A 14,630-nucleotide genomic window follows, 5' to 3' on the forward strand; every position below is an offset into this window, starting at 1 on the left:
CGGTTCTATGCGTGAACGAGTCAGTGAGTGAATTGCATTTGGAGTTAATCGCGAGAACGGATCAGTGAGGGAACGAATTCTGACTTTCCCGTTCGCGAACGAGTCAATAGATGAACTGCCTTCCTTCCCGTGCATCAACGGATCAGTCATTGAACGTGTTGTGTCTCCCTCCTGGCGTAAACTATGTAGGCCAGAATGTAGATTTACGATTTGCCAAGGAAAGAAAGAGCCACTCACTGAAATTCCACTTCTTTTATGCACGTTTTCTCCAAGCTAACGGCCAACTTTATTGCATGAAGGGATGCGCCCTAATGCAAAAACGGGGAGATTATGCTTCTCTTTGGGTAATCTTTATTTTATAACACTTATAGTAGTTTTTAAATAACGTCTATGCATATATACGCCTAAATATTGTTATCCAATATATCTACTGCAATTTCACATCAGATTACTGGTTTGAAATTTACTTTTTTTATTATTTTAATAAACATTTATGTTAAAACTTGTCTGGTGTTTTATTCCTTGTTTTTATATTCGCCAATTAAAACAAAAATCAGACATTTGGTTAACTGCTTTATCTGACAATATGTATGTGTTTTACATTATATGAGTTGGTGTCCCCCAAAATAACAAATGTCAGCATAAGGGATTTTTTATATCCTTTTATTCAAACACAAACACATTTGGTATAATAACACCATCAACTACAATCCAACAAATACAAAATTAAAACATCAATGTCGGCGTAACGCGTGTCGGCTGGGATAGCAGCCACACTGTCTGTCACTCACTGGTGAATCTTCGCGAATCAAGTGTCCGAGTGACGTCACAGATCAAACAGCCAATCAGAAAGTGGGGGTGAGGGTGGGTGTGGCACTTTTCAATTTCATTTAAGCTAAGCTTTGACCATGATTATTCCCTGATGAAGTGGCCTGTTATTAGGAACACCTAAAAATGGCGGTGTACCTAATGGAGTGTCCAAGTGACGTCACAGATTAAACAGCCAATCAGAAAGTAGGGGTGAGGGCGGGTGTGGCACGTTTCACTTAAACCAGGGGTGTCGACCTCCTGTCCTCGAGGGGCCGTGTTCCAATATGTTTTCCAAGTCACCCTCGTTAAGCGCACCTGCGTGAAAAGTTTTAGCTCCTTTCACGTTCCGCAGGAGCTAAAACTTTTCACGCAGGTGCACTTAACGAGGGAATCACACGGACACTCCTTAGGTACACCGCCATTTTCAAGTGTACCAAATAACAGGCCACTTTATTAGGGAAATATCATGGTCAAAGGTCACAAGTGTCAAGCTCTAGTCCTCGGGGCCGCGTTCCAATATGTTTTCCAAGTTACCCTCGTTAAACACACCTGCGTGAAAAGTTTTAGCCCCTTTCACGTTCCGCAGGAGCTAAAACTTTTCACGCAGGTGCACTTAACGAGGGAATCACACGGACACTCCTTAGGTACGCCGCCATTTTCAAGTGTACCTAATAACAGGCCACTTTATTAGGGAAATATCATGGTCAAAGGTCACAGGTGTCAAGCTCTAGTCCTCGGGGCCGCGTTCCAATATGTTTTCCAAGTTACCCTCGTTAAACACACCTGCGTGAAAAGTTTTAGCCCCTTTTACGTTCCGCAGGAGCTAAAACTTTTCACGCAGGTGCACTTAACGAGGGAATCTTGGAAAACATGTTGGAATGTGGCCCCAGAGGACTGGAGTTTGACACCTGTGACCTTTGACCATGATATTTCCCTAATAAAGTGGCCTGTTATTAGGTACACTTGAAAAGAGTGCAGACGGGGGTCACCTTATGTACTTCTACATAAATACTTGCATTAGCTTTCTTACGCGTATACTTATTCAAAGCGAGGTTCCAATTCTAAAAGCACACTTAGGTACATGCTCACACCCGGGATTGAACCAAGGTCTTACCGAGCTAGAGCCCGCGTCACTAACCAGTCGGTCATTTCGACCTGACAGTCTCGGCTGCCTGCACTCTTTTGTACTAATGATGTGCATTCCAGTTCCTACGTGATGTGAATCTTTAGAATCGGTTCACAAAAGATTTGTTCAAAAGAATCGTTCACCAAATCGTTCGCTACACTTTATTCATTTATTCATTTATTTATTTTTACCTCGTGTAGTGTACCTATTGAAGTGTCCATGAGTTTTAAGTGAAAGTGAAGCCCTCACCCACACCTCCTGATTGGCTGTTTGATCTGTGACGTCATTAAGACACTCCATTAACTCGTTCGCGAACGGAAAAGTCAGGATTCGTTCCCTCACTGATCCGTTCTCGCGATGAACTGGAAATGCAAATAACTCACTCGCTGACTCGTTCACTTACAGATCTGCTCAGTTGGAGAATGGGAAATGCAATTCACGACTCGTTCGTGAACGGGAAGTTACGTCATTTTCTTCTTCGTTTTGTTTTACAGCGAGGTGGCACCAGCTTCAATGTAAATTACTGACACCTACTGGTTGAAGTCATATGAACTGAAAAAAGAACAAATCACTTTAGGAAGTGATTCTTTCACTCTCGTTCACTGAAAAGATTTGTTCTTTTGAACGAATTGTTCACACACTGGTGAAAGCCTCCTGCACTATACATAGCCGGGACGACAATAGGGAGCAGCGTAGCTGAGCTTGCTGTGATGGCCTGCTGACATGCAAAGCAGAGCGCGCAGGTAACAGCTGCACTGTGGCACACGCGTGCACGCAAACACGCACACTCTTGGGAACCAGTTGTAAAGTCATAACTGCGCCTTTTGCTCTTTGGTGACATGCCCTCGCGATGAGACTCTAGCAGCTATTTGAAGCATTGTTCCGATAAGCCCAGTGTGTGCGCACGGGTGGCATTCAGCAGCGTGGGAAAAAGAACAAATGGCTGATGAGTGTCAAACATAGCGTTGCCGGAGGAACTGTTGGAGGAAGAAGAAAAAAAAAAGTTCTATCATGCATTTTCCACTAGTCAGTTATGTTATCAATGGTTACATTGCACCTTCACTTCCTGTTTGGAAGAATGCATCTTGGTAACAATAAGATCTGGCTAAAAATAGTATCAACAACATCTCTGGCATACCTGTGGTGCACTAAAATGTGTACTATTTCCTTGTGACACTCAGCGCAGCATTTTATTCATGTGATCCTACTTACATTGACATGTGCAGCGACAGAATGCCATTAGACACAGTAAATGTCAGACCATATTAATTGCACCGTCTGCAATTAAAGAGTCTGCGGTGAGAGCTAGTGTGTCTACCTCTGTCCCGTTCCAGAGACTTTGTCAAAGAATGGCAGCTATGCAGGTCTGCCGTCGCCCCGCCGGTCCTATAATGAAGCGTCTGCAAAGCCTCAAAGGAGATCATGTGATCAACATGGACTTTTTCCATATTATTGAAGGTAATCCGTGATAGAAGCCATGGGTGGGTTTTGCACTTGACGGGTTTAGGCCTCACGCTTGACCTATAGCCAGGGCAACAAATAGCATGGATATGGTGTGGCAGACCAGAAGTATGCATTGACAGTATATTTATTGTTTGGCCTGGCTGAAAAGTCTGGTGACATCTCTTCTTGATGACAGATACATACTACATAGAATAACCGCCAACAATGTTAGATCATAGTGTCTGCATAGACGCGTGATCCATGTGTCAACACCAGCAACAGGCGATGAGCTCTTCATCATGCTCGGTGACTTGTAAAGGTCACTGGAAGGTCATCAGCATAAGTGACCCTCTATCCCCTCGTCCTCTCTGGAACAAGATTTGGCTCGCATCGCTTCCGAACGCACAAAAGAGTCCACACAAGCTGACTTGTTCACATACTCTGTGGTCACGTACACACAGTTTACAAGTGCTGCCAAGAGCACCTTGGAGCCAAGACCGCAACAGTGGCTCCGACTGCAGCTGCCGGAGGGATGAAGAGAGCGCCCTGTGTGCACTTGTGCTCAATGAGGAAGAGAAGATGGCAAGCGACATCATTAAGCCCACTTTTGGGCTTCACCTTTCTTCACTTTTGTACCTTGCATACGAAAATTCAGGATTGCTAACCGACTCGATATGGATTTTGAGCGGATTAGATTGAAGACTATTTGGGTGGGCTGAAGATCCAACATTCATAGAACATTTTGGTGTTGGCTGCCCTCATGTCCCGCACGGACTAATCTGATGGCTTCAAGAAACTGTCCTCTTGTTTAGAGTTGAAGTTAAAGTGGCCAGCGCTAATGTGAACACCCTGAGCAGATAACATTGAAATGGCAGCACATAGGGGCTGAAATCTGATTTGATCTAACAGCCACATCAAAATTGCTACTGAGTAGCAGTGTAGCCAACACATGAATGAAGAGACTGTTGTAAAGTAATACCATTTTATAGAACAAATATTAGAATTTAGATTGTAATTGGATATCAGTCAGTGTTTCGAATAGCTAGCCTTGTCTTCTCACCACTGTATTTGACTGTTATTTTTATTCAGAGCCTGCATTTATTTGGATTAGTTTGGGTTCTTTGCAAAGGAACAAAAGAAACATTTCCTTTCGGTCTTGCCTTAAAGCACGTGTCACTCCCAACTGCATCATTTTAATAACAATCACCTAACAAGTTGAATTGGATAGAGCATTTCCAAATCAATATTGTAAAGTGTGTCATTGGGTTCAAATAAGTGCTTCCAGGAAAATCTTAGCGTGTTCTACGCTGGGGAATGATGGGCCAATGAAAGGTCAAGTGTGGAAAATCAAGGAAGGGATGTGTGTTGTTGTTGGCAACCATCAAGATTCATGTCTAAACGTAAAAATAACATTTTGACCTTCGGCAATGTGTGGTATCTACAAGTTTGGCCAGGTGCATAAACATTTGTGTTCGATTTATGGAGGCCCCTAAATTCTCAATAAGTGTAAGTTTATAATTTTAATGATGCCCTTAGAAGTTAAATTTGCATCTTATCAAAAGGAAAAGGAAATGAAAGTCTTTAGATAGAATGAGTCTTTGTTAGTAAATCCCACACACAGCATCAATAGCACATTGTTCTGCGGTCAAACCACCAAAACTAATCAAAATTTTCAGTCTAAGAGAACAGACTGGAAACTATGCACGATATTAAACCAAAAGGCATTTTGACACAAGTCTGGACTTGATTGTCACCTCGATCAAAGCCAGACGTTTCGTTTTCTCATGCCGCCACCTCGACTCACTCAAAGTTTGAACACACACAGCTGAAAAGTGAGTCTGCACAAGGTGAGTGACACGATAAGGACAAAACAGGTTTCTAAATAAGACACGAGCCCAGCCCTTCAGCTCTCCTCCAGAAACCTCAGAGCCCTTGGCCATATCTCCCATGATGCATTACAACGGTCTCTCACAAGAGCGGACACTCTCTTCTCTATCTGCGGGACTGGATTCCTAACATTCTGGTTCTCTTGCATGACGCTTGGCACTTCAGCAAATTCTTCAAGGGTGAAGTCGGCTCTGTTGTGAGTGAGAAAGACCATGGTCCACTCCTCTTGTTGACATTCGGGTGATGTGAAAATGTATGTTAATTACTTCAAAGTTTTGGCACACAAAGCAGATGTTGGGTTACACACTCCTGTCGCCTCCCAATCTTATATCATTTTGGACAATTTGAAGCTGTGCCCCTGGAGCACTAAGTGTAAAGGAATCTGGAAGAAAAGGCACTTGTCAGTGGTACAAGTTAGTACATTTTAGAATAATTCAGTTTAGAAATAGAGTTGCTCAACATTCCAACCTTTTTAGTATATATTCCAGCTCACTATTAGAACGGTCTAAAAATTGCACTGAATGATTCCTAACCTAGATTACCACATTTGACTTAGAATTTAAGATATTCAAGACATTCACAGAAACACACTTTTCATTGGTGCACAACTTTAATAGAATATTTTAACTCTGTACAAATTGAAGAGAATAAGCCAAGTTAACAAGTTAAGGCCATTTGTTAGCACAGGACCCCGTGTGATACATTTCAGGACAACAACCACAGCTCAGACGCAAGTGACCAGCTCAATACAATCAAGAGAAGCAGGCGATTGCTTTATTGCTTCTGATGACCTGCCAACAGGGGCATCCAAACTAAACAAATTGAATCTAAAGGGCAGTAGAAAAAACATTGGCAACGTTTTCAACAAATGATTCAAAAACAAACCCATATACAATAACAAAAACTTTAAATGCTGATTACAATGTACAAGTGGGGACACAATTGAAGAAAACATTCAATTAGGCTCCTTAGAGCAGAAAACAGCCAAAAAACCTGCATGCTGTCACAGATTTGAAAGGTCAGAGTTGGCTTCAGTCTGTCCTTGTGCGGTGATATACTGACTGGACTGATTGTGAGCAAATGCAGAAAGAGCTTTAGTAGGGCACAGGAAGTGCTAACATTCTGTTAAATGCTTGTTTAAATTGGCATCTGAACGCAGCATCGCGTCAAACACTTTCCCACGATTAAACGTTCAAAATTGGAACATGGCAGTTTTGAATCAATTGGAGGATAGCCTCCACCAATGTGGCTTCCTGAAAAGCATCACTACACTGCTGCATGACACCAGAATAAATAATTCAATGACAAGCACAAGTATGAAACAAAACTAAATGTTAGATATTGAGAGAGGAAAAAAAAAAAACCCAGCCAAAATTGACTTTGCTCTGCAGTTCCTTGGTGATGTAACAACTATCGTGTTGATGTTAAAAAACCCTGAGTAACAGATCCATAGCAACTTAATTTTATGAGTCCTTTAAGTTTCATTGTTTCTATGACGTGCTGAGATTCTTGGCAGTAATGCACTAAATTCCACTTTAGCAAAAGATGAAAATTGCCAGGATACGTCCCTGTTTGGAGCGAGAAAGATGCCGAACAAAAGGCGATGTGAGCAAAAACAACAAACAAACAAAAACAAAAAACAAAAACAAAGTCATGCACTTGCTGTTTGGTTTGTATCTATTGCGTTTGGATGACCATTCATAGAAGTGGGCTGCAAGAAGTGGACTGGCTGATGGGCTGAATTGAAGGATAGCAGGTCTCCTTGTCCACCGGTCACCGTGGTTACTGCTGCTTGCATTCAGCAGGTTGGGCGGGTGCTTCTTTCTGCGCAAGACAAACATTAAACTCAGACAAGGAGGGAGCGAGGTCTGGCTGAAGGGAACTATTGGCTGACAACGAGAAGCAGCTAACAAGAAATGCAGCGAGTTTAAAACCGCTTTGGTGCAACACGGATGGAAGGGGAGCAGCCTTATAGTAGACGGAGAGAAAAAGAGGAGCGGGACGGGATGCCCAGGATGTGAGATTGAGGATCACCAAAACGCAACCCTTGATTACAGGAAAACAGAAGACAAAGAAGCGAGCTCAAAAAGAATTAAGAGACAAAAAGGCAGTTTTGAACAGATGGAGACTGCAGTATGCGGCCATTCTTAGTTCCTCCTTACCTAGAAATGCACGATTGATTAGGCCTGTGGTGGGAGGAAAGACAATGTCATGCAGACGTTCAACAATCTCATCGAACCTAATTCTACTCAAATAGACAGTCGCCTATGAAATGAGGCCCACACTCACAATGAAGAGCCAAAGTGCTTCAGACAGAAATGAATCGGATGATGTAATGCTGGTCAATTCAGGTCTCGTGTGTTATGCCAATTTACTAATACAGCTATTTTAAGGCGTTTCACAAGCTAGCACTTTGGCAAATAAGGTAAGTAAAAAGGCCCTACACCTCAAGCACCTCAATTACCTCAAGCACTTGGTTTAAGAGAAACAAGATAATAGAACAATCAAATCTCACATGGCGTAAATAGTGGCTGCAACGGTGCAGTGTGCGCGCCGGGCTTAAAGCGGCACTGCACCGAGATGGTCGATTAGATACATATGGACACCACCACTTGCAGCTACAGGAGTTATATGTTTCAAGGTTTTGAATGGTGCACAGACTACTACAAATTTGTGTTACCTTGCTGCAGTAGGAATGGAAGCAAGGACTCTATAAAGCGAGCCGAAAACAAGAAATCACCATAGAACATGTAAACTCATACACACCCTCGGGTCAGAGTCTCCATCGTCATCATCATCATCGTCGTCATCATCATCATCGTCTTGCTCCTGACAACCATAAAGAAAGATAAAGTACTCAAATCAGGGCATAGAAGGTGCTAAAGAACCCTACTTTGTGGCATAGACTACACTGCATCACAGTTTTCTACTAACTGGGTCTTATTAAAAGCGTAAATTCTATGACAGGTTCACACTACAGGTCTTAATGCTCATGTCGGATTCTTAGGGGAAATCAGAGTTTTTTTGGGATGGTTCACATTAAATGTGCCCCAAGTCCATTTTGTATTCAGTGAGTTAAGAAATATGACAAACCTCATCGCCTTCTTCTAGTTCCTCATCAAACTGTAGTTTAAAAAAAAAAAAAAAAAAACACGACATGTTAATTCCACCACGTTAATTCCACCAAAGATCACATATTTACTTACACTGTCATCATCTTCCATTGCCTCTCCTGTGAAATACAGCACTGCTCTGGGAATTATTCTCTCACGGAAGAAATGACCGATCTCAAAGTCAAAAGTTAGCTCAGAGTCCTCGTCCTAGTTTGGAAAAAAGTCAAACAAAATTAGTGTTGATTAAGTGCAACTAACATCTCATAGCTGCAAGACAACTGCTCGGGGATTTTTGACAGCAACTCACCATTTCACCACCGTCTGGTGACGCTGTGGAAAAAACATGAATGATATTATAATCAGCAAAAACATCAGTCTATCAATCTATCTATACACACACAATACAACCATTTATATTGACAAAGTGCTTCACATATAGCATTAATCCTGGGAGAGGGAGGTGTATGGCTTGATTGGAATCATGAGAAACAGGAAATACAGAAAGCAAAGTAACACTCATTATTTTTGTCATTTGCTATTCTATAAGCAAATCAGGGAAGTTTAAAAATCAGCTCGCATATTTTGGGGGAAAAAAGGCCATTAATCGCCAAGCCCTTGCATACCAGCACCAAATCAGAATTTGAACTAGTTCAATACAATAGATGAATGCAGCAAGGAAGCTCAGAGTAGCTAAGAAAAAGCTATTAATATTCTCCAATCACAGCGTGATATCCGGGAGACGAACATGAGTTGAACCAATCAGATGTCAGGTTAGCCTCTGAAGAGAGAGAGAACCTGCCCAGACATGTCTTGAGATACAAACAGAGACATTTCTGTAACCAAGAATGCCTACTAGAAGTTACTAGACCAATGTTCTTATCTTGAAATATGACCAGTAGGATCTGGCCTTGCCCTTAAGATTGACGCTATAGTCTATCCACACACTAATTTGGGTAGCATCATATTGGTTGCCGTTTGAATTGATTATAAGAATTGAACAGGATGTTGCACCGGTTTAGTCGTGGAACTACAACATTTCAGGAGAGTTCAACGTCTACCCAGACACAGTGTAGTTAAAATATTGTCCAATCGTGGCGACCTCTAGTGTTGAGTTCAGCTTAAAGCAGCAAGTTGCTTGTGGGCAATTGAGGACACATCAATTGATAGTGCCTCCTCTTAAGGTTTTTTTTTTCTCAAAGCAGACTGGAGTATTGGTAAGTTAGGATTGAACGTCAAGCTACCAAATTTGTAGCAGTAAGTGAGAAGTATATTAAATCGCAAATATATTTGTGGATTGGGGAAAAACACGCGAGCTGTATTCGTGTGAATCATTTGGACACAACTCTACCCATATTGTAAAACAATGTCTTGAGTAATATACAAATACACAGTTCACAAGGAATATACAAATAATGACGAAGCCTATGCACCAACACTCACCTTTGATCGGGTTGAAGAAGTTGAAAAAGGAGGGGTTGGAGACCTGTTTGGTTACTGTGCGGACTGTGCCACGACCTTTGTGCTTCTGCTTTTTCTTGATCGTTTTCACAGTCACATCCTTTCCCTTGTGCCAATCTATCGGACAGCTATGGGGAGAAAGAAAACCAAGGTTAGTTATTGCTAACATTGCTTACTTGTTGTAGACAACCACATTGTACCCTAACAGGCATTCAACTGTTGTTTATTACTGTGTCTGTGATGTATACTGCTTGAAGCATAAACGTGATTTCTTACATTTGTCAGCCCTCAACTGGATGACAACCTGCAGCAGCTAATCTAAGCGTTTTATACAAAAATTGGTTTTTGAAATAAAATTTAACCTGTGGTCTGCACACTCAAAAATCTCTACAAATTTATAGCATGGCCGAGTGGCATTCAATTGTGAAATCTCTGCATCTGTTGAAACTAAACAACAGCGTTGTCTGTACAAATTTTAGATCCAGCATTTTAGATCAATTTTTGAAAAGATAATTACCACCTTCTCATGCCGTTTAAACATTTGAGTCCAAAGAATAATCTAAGGGTGTATTCAGACCTGACTCTTTGGTCCACTTTAAAAGGACCAGGGTTAGATTCTAACACTGGTGCGGACCTTTTATGCAGATGTGAATACATGCAAACAAATCCTGGAGTGGATTAAAGAACCGGACCGAAACCCACTTTTTAAAGTTGTCTCGGTTCGCTTCAGGCATGAATACAAACGGCGCAGATAAGAACCAACAGCATAAATATGCAGACCAGGAATACAGCGTGTAGGACTTTCATGTTTTCCTCAATTTCTGGGTCTGTGCACCACCCTGGTCATTGCTGTCCAATGGGAGCACAGATCGTCACAAGCGTGGATGCGCTTCCAAAATATACTTCATTTGCACAATGTACAGTCTGAATAGGAACCGCACCAAACGAAAAAAAGTCCGCTTTTGGTCCAGACCAAAGGACTTTTCTGGTCTGAATACACCCTAAGAAGCCTGCTAAGTGCATATCTCACCCGGCACAGTCGACGATCTCTGGGCCCTCAAAAGAGAAAGGCTCTGTAGCATCAGGCTCAGACTTCATTTTGTAGACTTTAGTAAGGACAGCATTACTGAAGTAACTGTTGGGCTCAAAGTGGAACTCCAGAGTGAAACTCTGAAATCCCAAAATAAGATTACAATGTTTGCAATCGTATTTAGGAGTTTTCTTTTTATTTAACGCATCAATACTGACCATGGGCTGTCCCGGTTGGGAAAACTTGACTTGAATATCTTTCAGGTGCTTCAGGATTGGCTCGTCATGTTCCTGGCAGAAAACTAACAGTTAATACAAAGGTTAAGAAATGGGCGGGTAGATACTTGTGTTCAAGTGAAGCGTTAAATGTACTTGGATCAGATCAGAGAGCATGTCTGCGTTCCTGAATATAGTGAGCCAGAAGTCCGGGATGCCTTTTGGGTCTTCCATTGGTACAGCATCATCCTTTTTAGCAGAGTCAATCGCTATTTTTTTCTTCATCTGCTCCTGTAGCAAGAGGACAGACAACAGCCAGTAAGTCTGGTCTATATACAGTATTGATACATATATTTTTTCTCTTAAATTTAACTTTTAAACAAGGAACCACGAGCCTTGACTAGAATCCAGGCATAAATCCTATTAATTAGTCAAGACACATTTATTTGCTCTGGAAGGAGTCTCAGTCATTGGAACTACTTTGCACCACAGGGAGGTAAAATGTTTGTTAGGGGGAGGGGGCAGAAAAGGTGCTCAACACAGGGACAGATGCTGGGTTGGTTTGACTCCACCCCCAGACATCTACATACTCAGCATTGCATGAGGCAGATCCCCCCCCGCCCCCCAAATAGCACAGTTTCAATTACATCTACTACATTTTAAGCATGCTATAATTCTTTAGCCTATCAGTATTCTGAAGGCAGATGTCAGAAACCCGGAAGCTCCTTGTGTGGGGGGTATTTTGTCTCCTTTAAGAGTTCACTGAAAGCTCCACTTACAGATAGCTCCTCCTCTTCATCTTTGTCACTGTTCCACTCACACTCTGCATCTGTGGGTTCCACTGTGCCCGTGACAATCTCTCTTCGCTGTGACACAACACACATACACAGTAGTGTCAATGATTAAACAGACCAATTGCAAACAGCCATAGATTACAATAAGAGTGAAATAGCCATTCATCCATCCATTTTCTGAAACCGCTTTATCCTCATGGAGATTGGAATCAGAGCGCCAAAGTGCTGCTTGCACAGGTGCAGGCAAACCTTAACCGCCAATCATTAGGGCAAATGAGAATGGCTTGCTTCTTGTGACTAGCTCCGGAAATAGCCTTGACAACAGTCGGCTACTCGTTGTACTAGTATACACTATAGCACTATGGATGCAGTCCAACCAATTTCAGGTTTGACAAGAGGCATCTAGTGCCACTTAAGAGTGTCCACAAGCCCATGGGTACACCCAAGTGTTTAGTTGGACTCTTAGGATAACAGTTAAAGAGTACCTTTTCATACAACGGCCGATAGAGGGTAGCATACTTCCTCTCCAGTTCATGGACCTCTTCGTAAAACTTGGCTTCGATGTTGCCACACTGCACCTGAAGCCTTTTCAAGGCATGCACTCGCCTCGTCACTGCTTTGGGAAGGCTGTGGTAGAACGTGCAGCAAAAAGTTTTCAGGGGGCACTGTTGTGACCGTCATCTCTGAATCTTCAGAACAAGATGTTCAATATAAAAAGCCAACAACCATAAGAAAACATTCATATCAGTCAATTGTGATTCTTTTTTTTATAACAAACTTTTAAAATAAGTTTTTGTGGACATTGGAATGTGCAGAGTTGCTCCTACCAGTGCATTCATTGTAAACGCTTATTTGCTTTACATGCTGCTCCAAAAGCAGTATCTTTCATTCATCATTCAATTTTCTTACAACGTACGAGTAGTGAACTAATCCCCTCTTGCACTTGATTTATTTTCAGTTAATACTACCAGAGCTGGTGTTGCATTTTAAGTACAGTCAAACCACCTTACAATAATGTAGCATAGTATGGTAACAAAACATGACCTCGCCACTAGCTCGTGTAATTTAAGTGTTCTGAGGAACCGACAATGCAACTCATACCAACCTTTCCACCGCATGCAAGTTAACAGGTTTGTCCATCTGTCCGAGAGGATTCTGCAACCCCGGCTCCCCTTTACCTGCCAAAATGTGTGAATTTGTGCGAATGAAGTCTCATTCATAAGGTCAATCAGACTTGTACAATTGTGCATTAAGACAACCTTTAACTTAAACAAGACAGCAAAATTACAGCAATGCTTGACCGGGTTGTACAAGGCCAACTCAAAGGTGCACTTACCTTTATTGACCTCCATTACAGGGATGCTGCTCTTTCCTGTGAATAATAGAAAACAATGATAAAGCTACCACAAGTAGTGACTGCGTGTTACTTTCCGCACGGGATTGCTCAATAACACCATCAGAAACAGTCCCTTACGCCACGGTCTCCAGGATGTGTCACAAAGAAATCATCGTTATTACAAAGGGGCACACGTATTTGCAAAGAGCCCAGGTGTGACGGGCACAGGGTGGCGAATAAGCGCGGGCCGATGACGAAGTGACACGCTGGCTGGCAGCTGGGCTAGCCTACGGCAAACAAAATTGGCGTCTGCTCATGAGCGAAAGCGCTCTCGACGCCCAATGACAGTTACACAGTGGAAATAAACGCAGACTAGGTGCACGATTTCAAACCGTCTAAGTTTGGCTTCCTGGCCAAGAATAGGTGCCGTTGCACGTTTGACAGGGCTAAATCGCTAGCTGACGAGCAACAAAGTACGAAGCAACGTGTTCTGTGACCAGTCATTGAACTGCCACAGTAAAATAATAGATTAACAGTCATTGTGCAAATGACAAAAGTCGCGCAGGGTCATTATCGGCAAAAAGGTGACTTCATAACACCACTGCGCACGTGTTAACTCCGTTTAACATACAGCTGTTAGCTCCTTGCTAGCAGCACTGGTAAGCTAGTAGTTGCTGGCTATCGTTAGCACTGCAGTTGCTTCAAGTGTAGACAAAGTAACTTTGAGCCAGTTCACCTGAACTCCTTATAGAAGAGTTTACTATCTCCAAGGATTACGTCACCTGCTTCTTACGATTACTTAGCAGCGATTAAAGGAATCTTTTTACCTGTGACGTCGGGCGATCAAGTCACAGTTCTCACGCGTCTTCGACTCTTCTTCCTTGGTGTGACGACTTATATTTCAGCGATGTACGACTGCCCTCTGCCGATCAACATAATAATTATTACTAATAAAATTGATGGGTAATTTCTGTTTTCTTGGCTGTCAGTAAACATATCAATCTGCCCACCCCAAATATAACATTTATGGAGAAGCCATAGATTCATTGCATAATTTCCAAATAACTTTTTCATCGAAGCTATGCCAATCAATTAATTTTCTTTTGATTTTAAAAAGATAAATATTCCTCATGCAGGAAAGGTAATTTTTTATGGGCTGTCATGCTATTCATCACGTATCAAAATGGAAACAATCGGTGCGATATAATTAAATTATTAAATTAGAATTGTAATTAGTTATATAAAAAATTAATAGGCTCGACACTAATTTAAAATTTTGTCTTAACAGATATTTACAGGTCGTAGCTCACCTGAAACAAACTAATATCAGACAAGCTATATTTGATACGAGTTTTTAAACCTGTTTTGGTAGTGATTTAATTCAGTTTTAGTGTTTCTGTGCAACAATGCACAAGGCC

General features: G+C 41.9%; 1 protein-coding gene across 3 annotated transcripts; it reads right to left on the minus strand.

Annotated features, from left to right (window-relative positions):
- Positions 1–5,857: 5,857 nt before the first annotated feature.
- nap1l4a (nucleosome assembly protein 1-like 4a) lies at positions 5,858–14,137 on the minus strand. 3 transcript variants are annotated; one of them, XM_049722910.2, is made up of 15 exons: positions 14,040–14,137; positions 13,213–13,248; positions 12,982–13,054; positions 12,362–12,503; positions 11,862–11,948; positions 11,239–11,373; positions 11,086–11,157; positions 10,868–11,007; positions 9,820–9,965; positions 8,687–8,709; positions 8,473–8,586; positions 8,360–8,389; positions 8,033–8,095; positions 7,429–7,452; positions 5,858–7,090 (listed from the first exon to the last, which is right to left on the minus strand). In XM_049722910.2, the coding sequence occupies exons 2-14, from the start codon at positions 13,226–13,228 to the stop codon at positions 7,447–7,449; spliced, it is 1,047 nt and encodes a 348-aa protein (XP_049578867.1). In that variant the 5' UTR covers positions 13,229–13,248; positions 14,040–14,137; the 3' UTR covers positions 5,858–7,090; positions 7,429–7,446. The 3 variants fall into 3 exon arrangements, with proteins under 3 accessions (XP_049578867.1, XP_049578865.1, XP_049578866.1); XM_049722908.1 differs by lacking the exon at positions 7,429–7,452; XM_049722909.2 differs by lacking the exon at positions 7,429–7,452 and having other exon boundaries at positions 13,949–14,049.
- Between the last annotated feature and the right edge of the window lie 493 nt (positions 14,138–14,630).

This window comes from Syngnathus scovelli, chromosome 6 (assembly GCF_024217435.2).
Source record: "Syngnathus scovelli strain Florida chromosome 6, RoL_Ssco_1.2, whole genome shotgun sequence".
NCBI classification, from domain to species: domain Eukaryota; kingdom Metazoa; phylum Chordata; class Actinopteri; order Syngnathiformes; family Syngnathidae; genus Syngnathus; species Syngnathus scovelli.

Excerpts from the sequence above, each read along its gene's own strand:
- nap1l4a (XM_049722908.1), bottom strand. Across the intron at positions 9,966-10,867 it reads GAGATCGTCGACTGTGCCGG|CTGTCCGATAGATTGGCACA; the intron begins GTGAGATATGCA and ends TTCTCCCCATAG. Across the intron at positions 8,096-8,359 it reads AACTAGAAGAAGGCGATGAG|GAGCAAGACGATGATGATGA; the intron begins GTTTGTCATATT and ends TATGGTTGTCAG.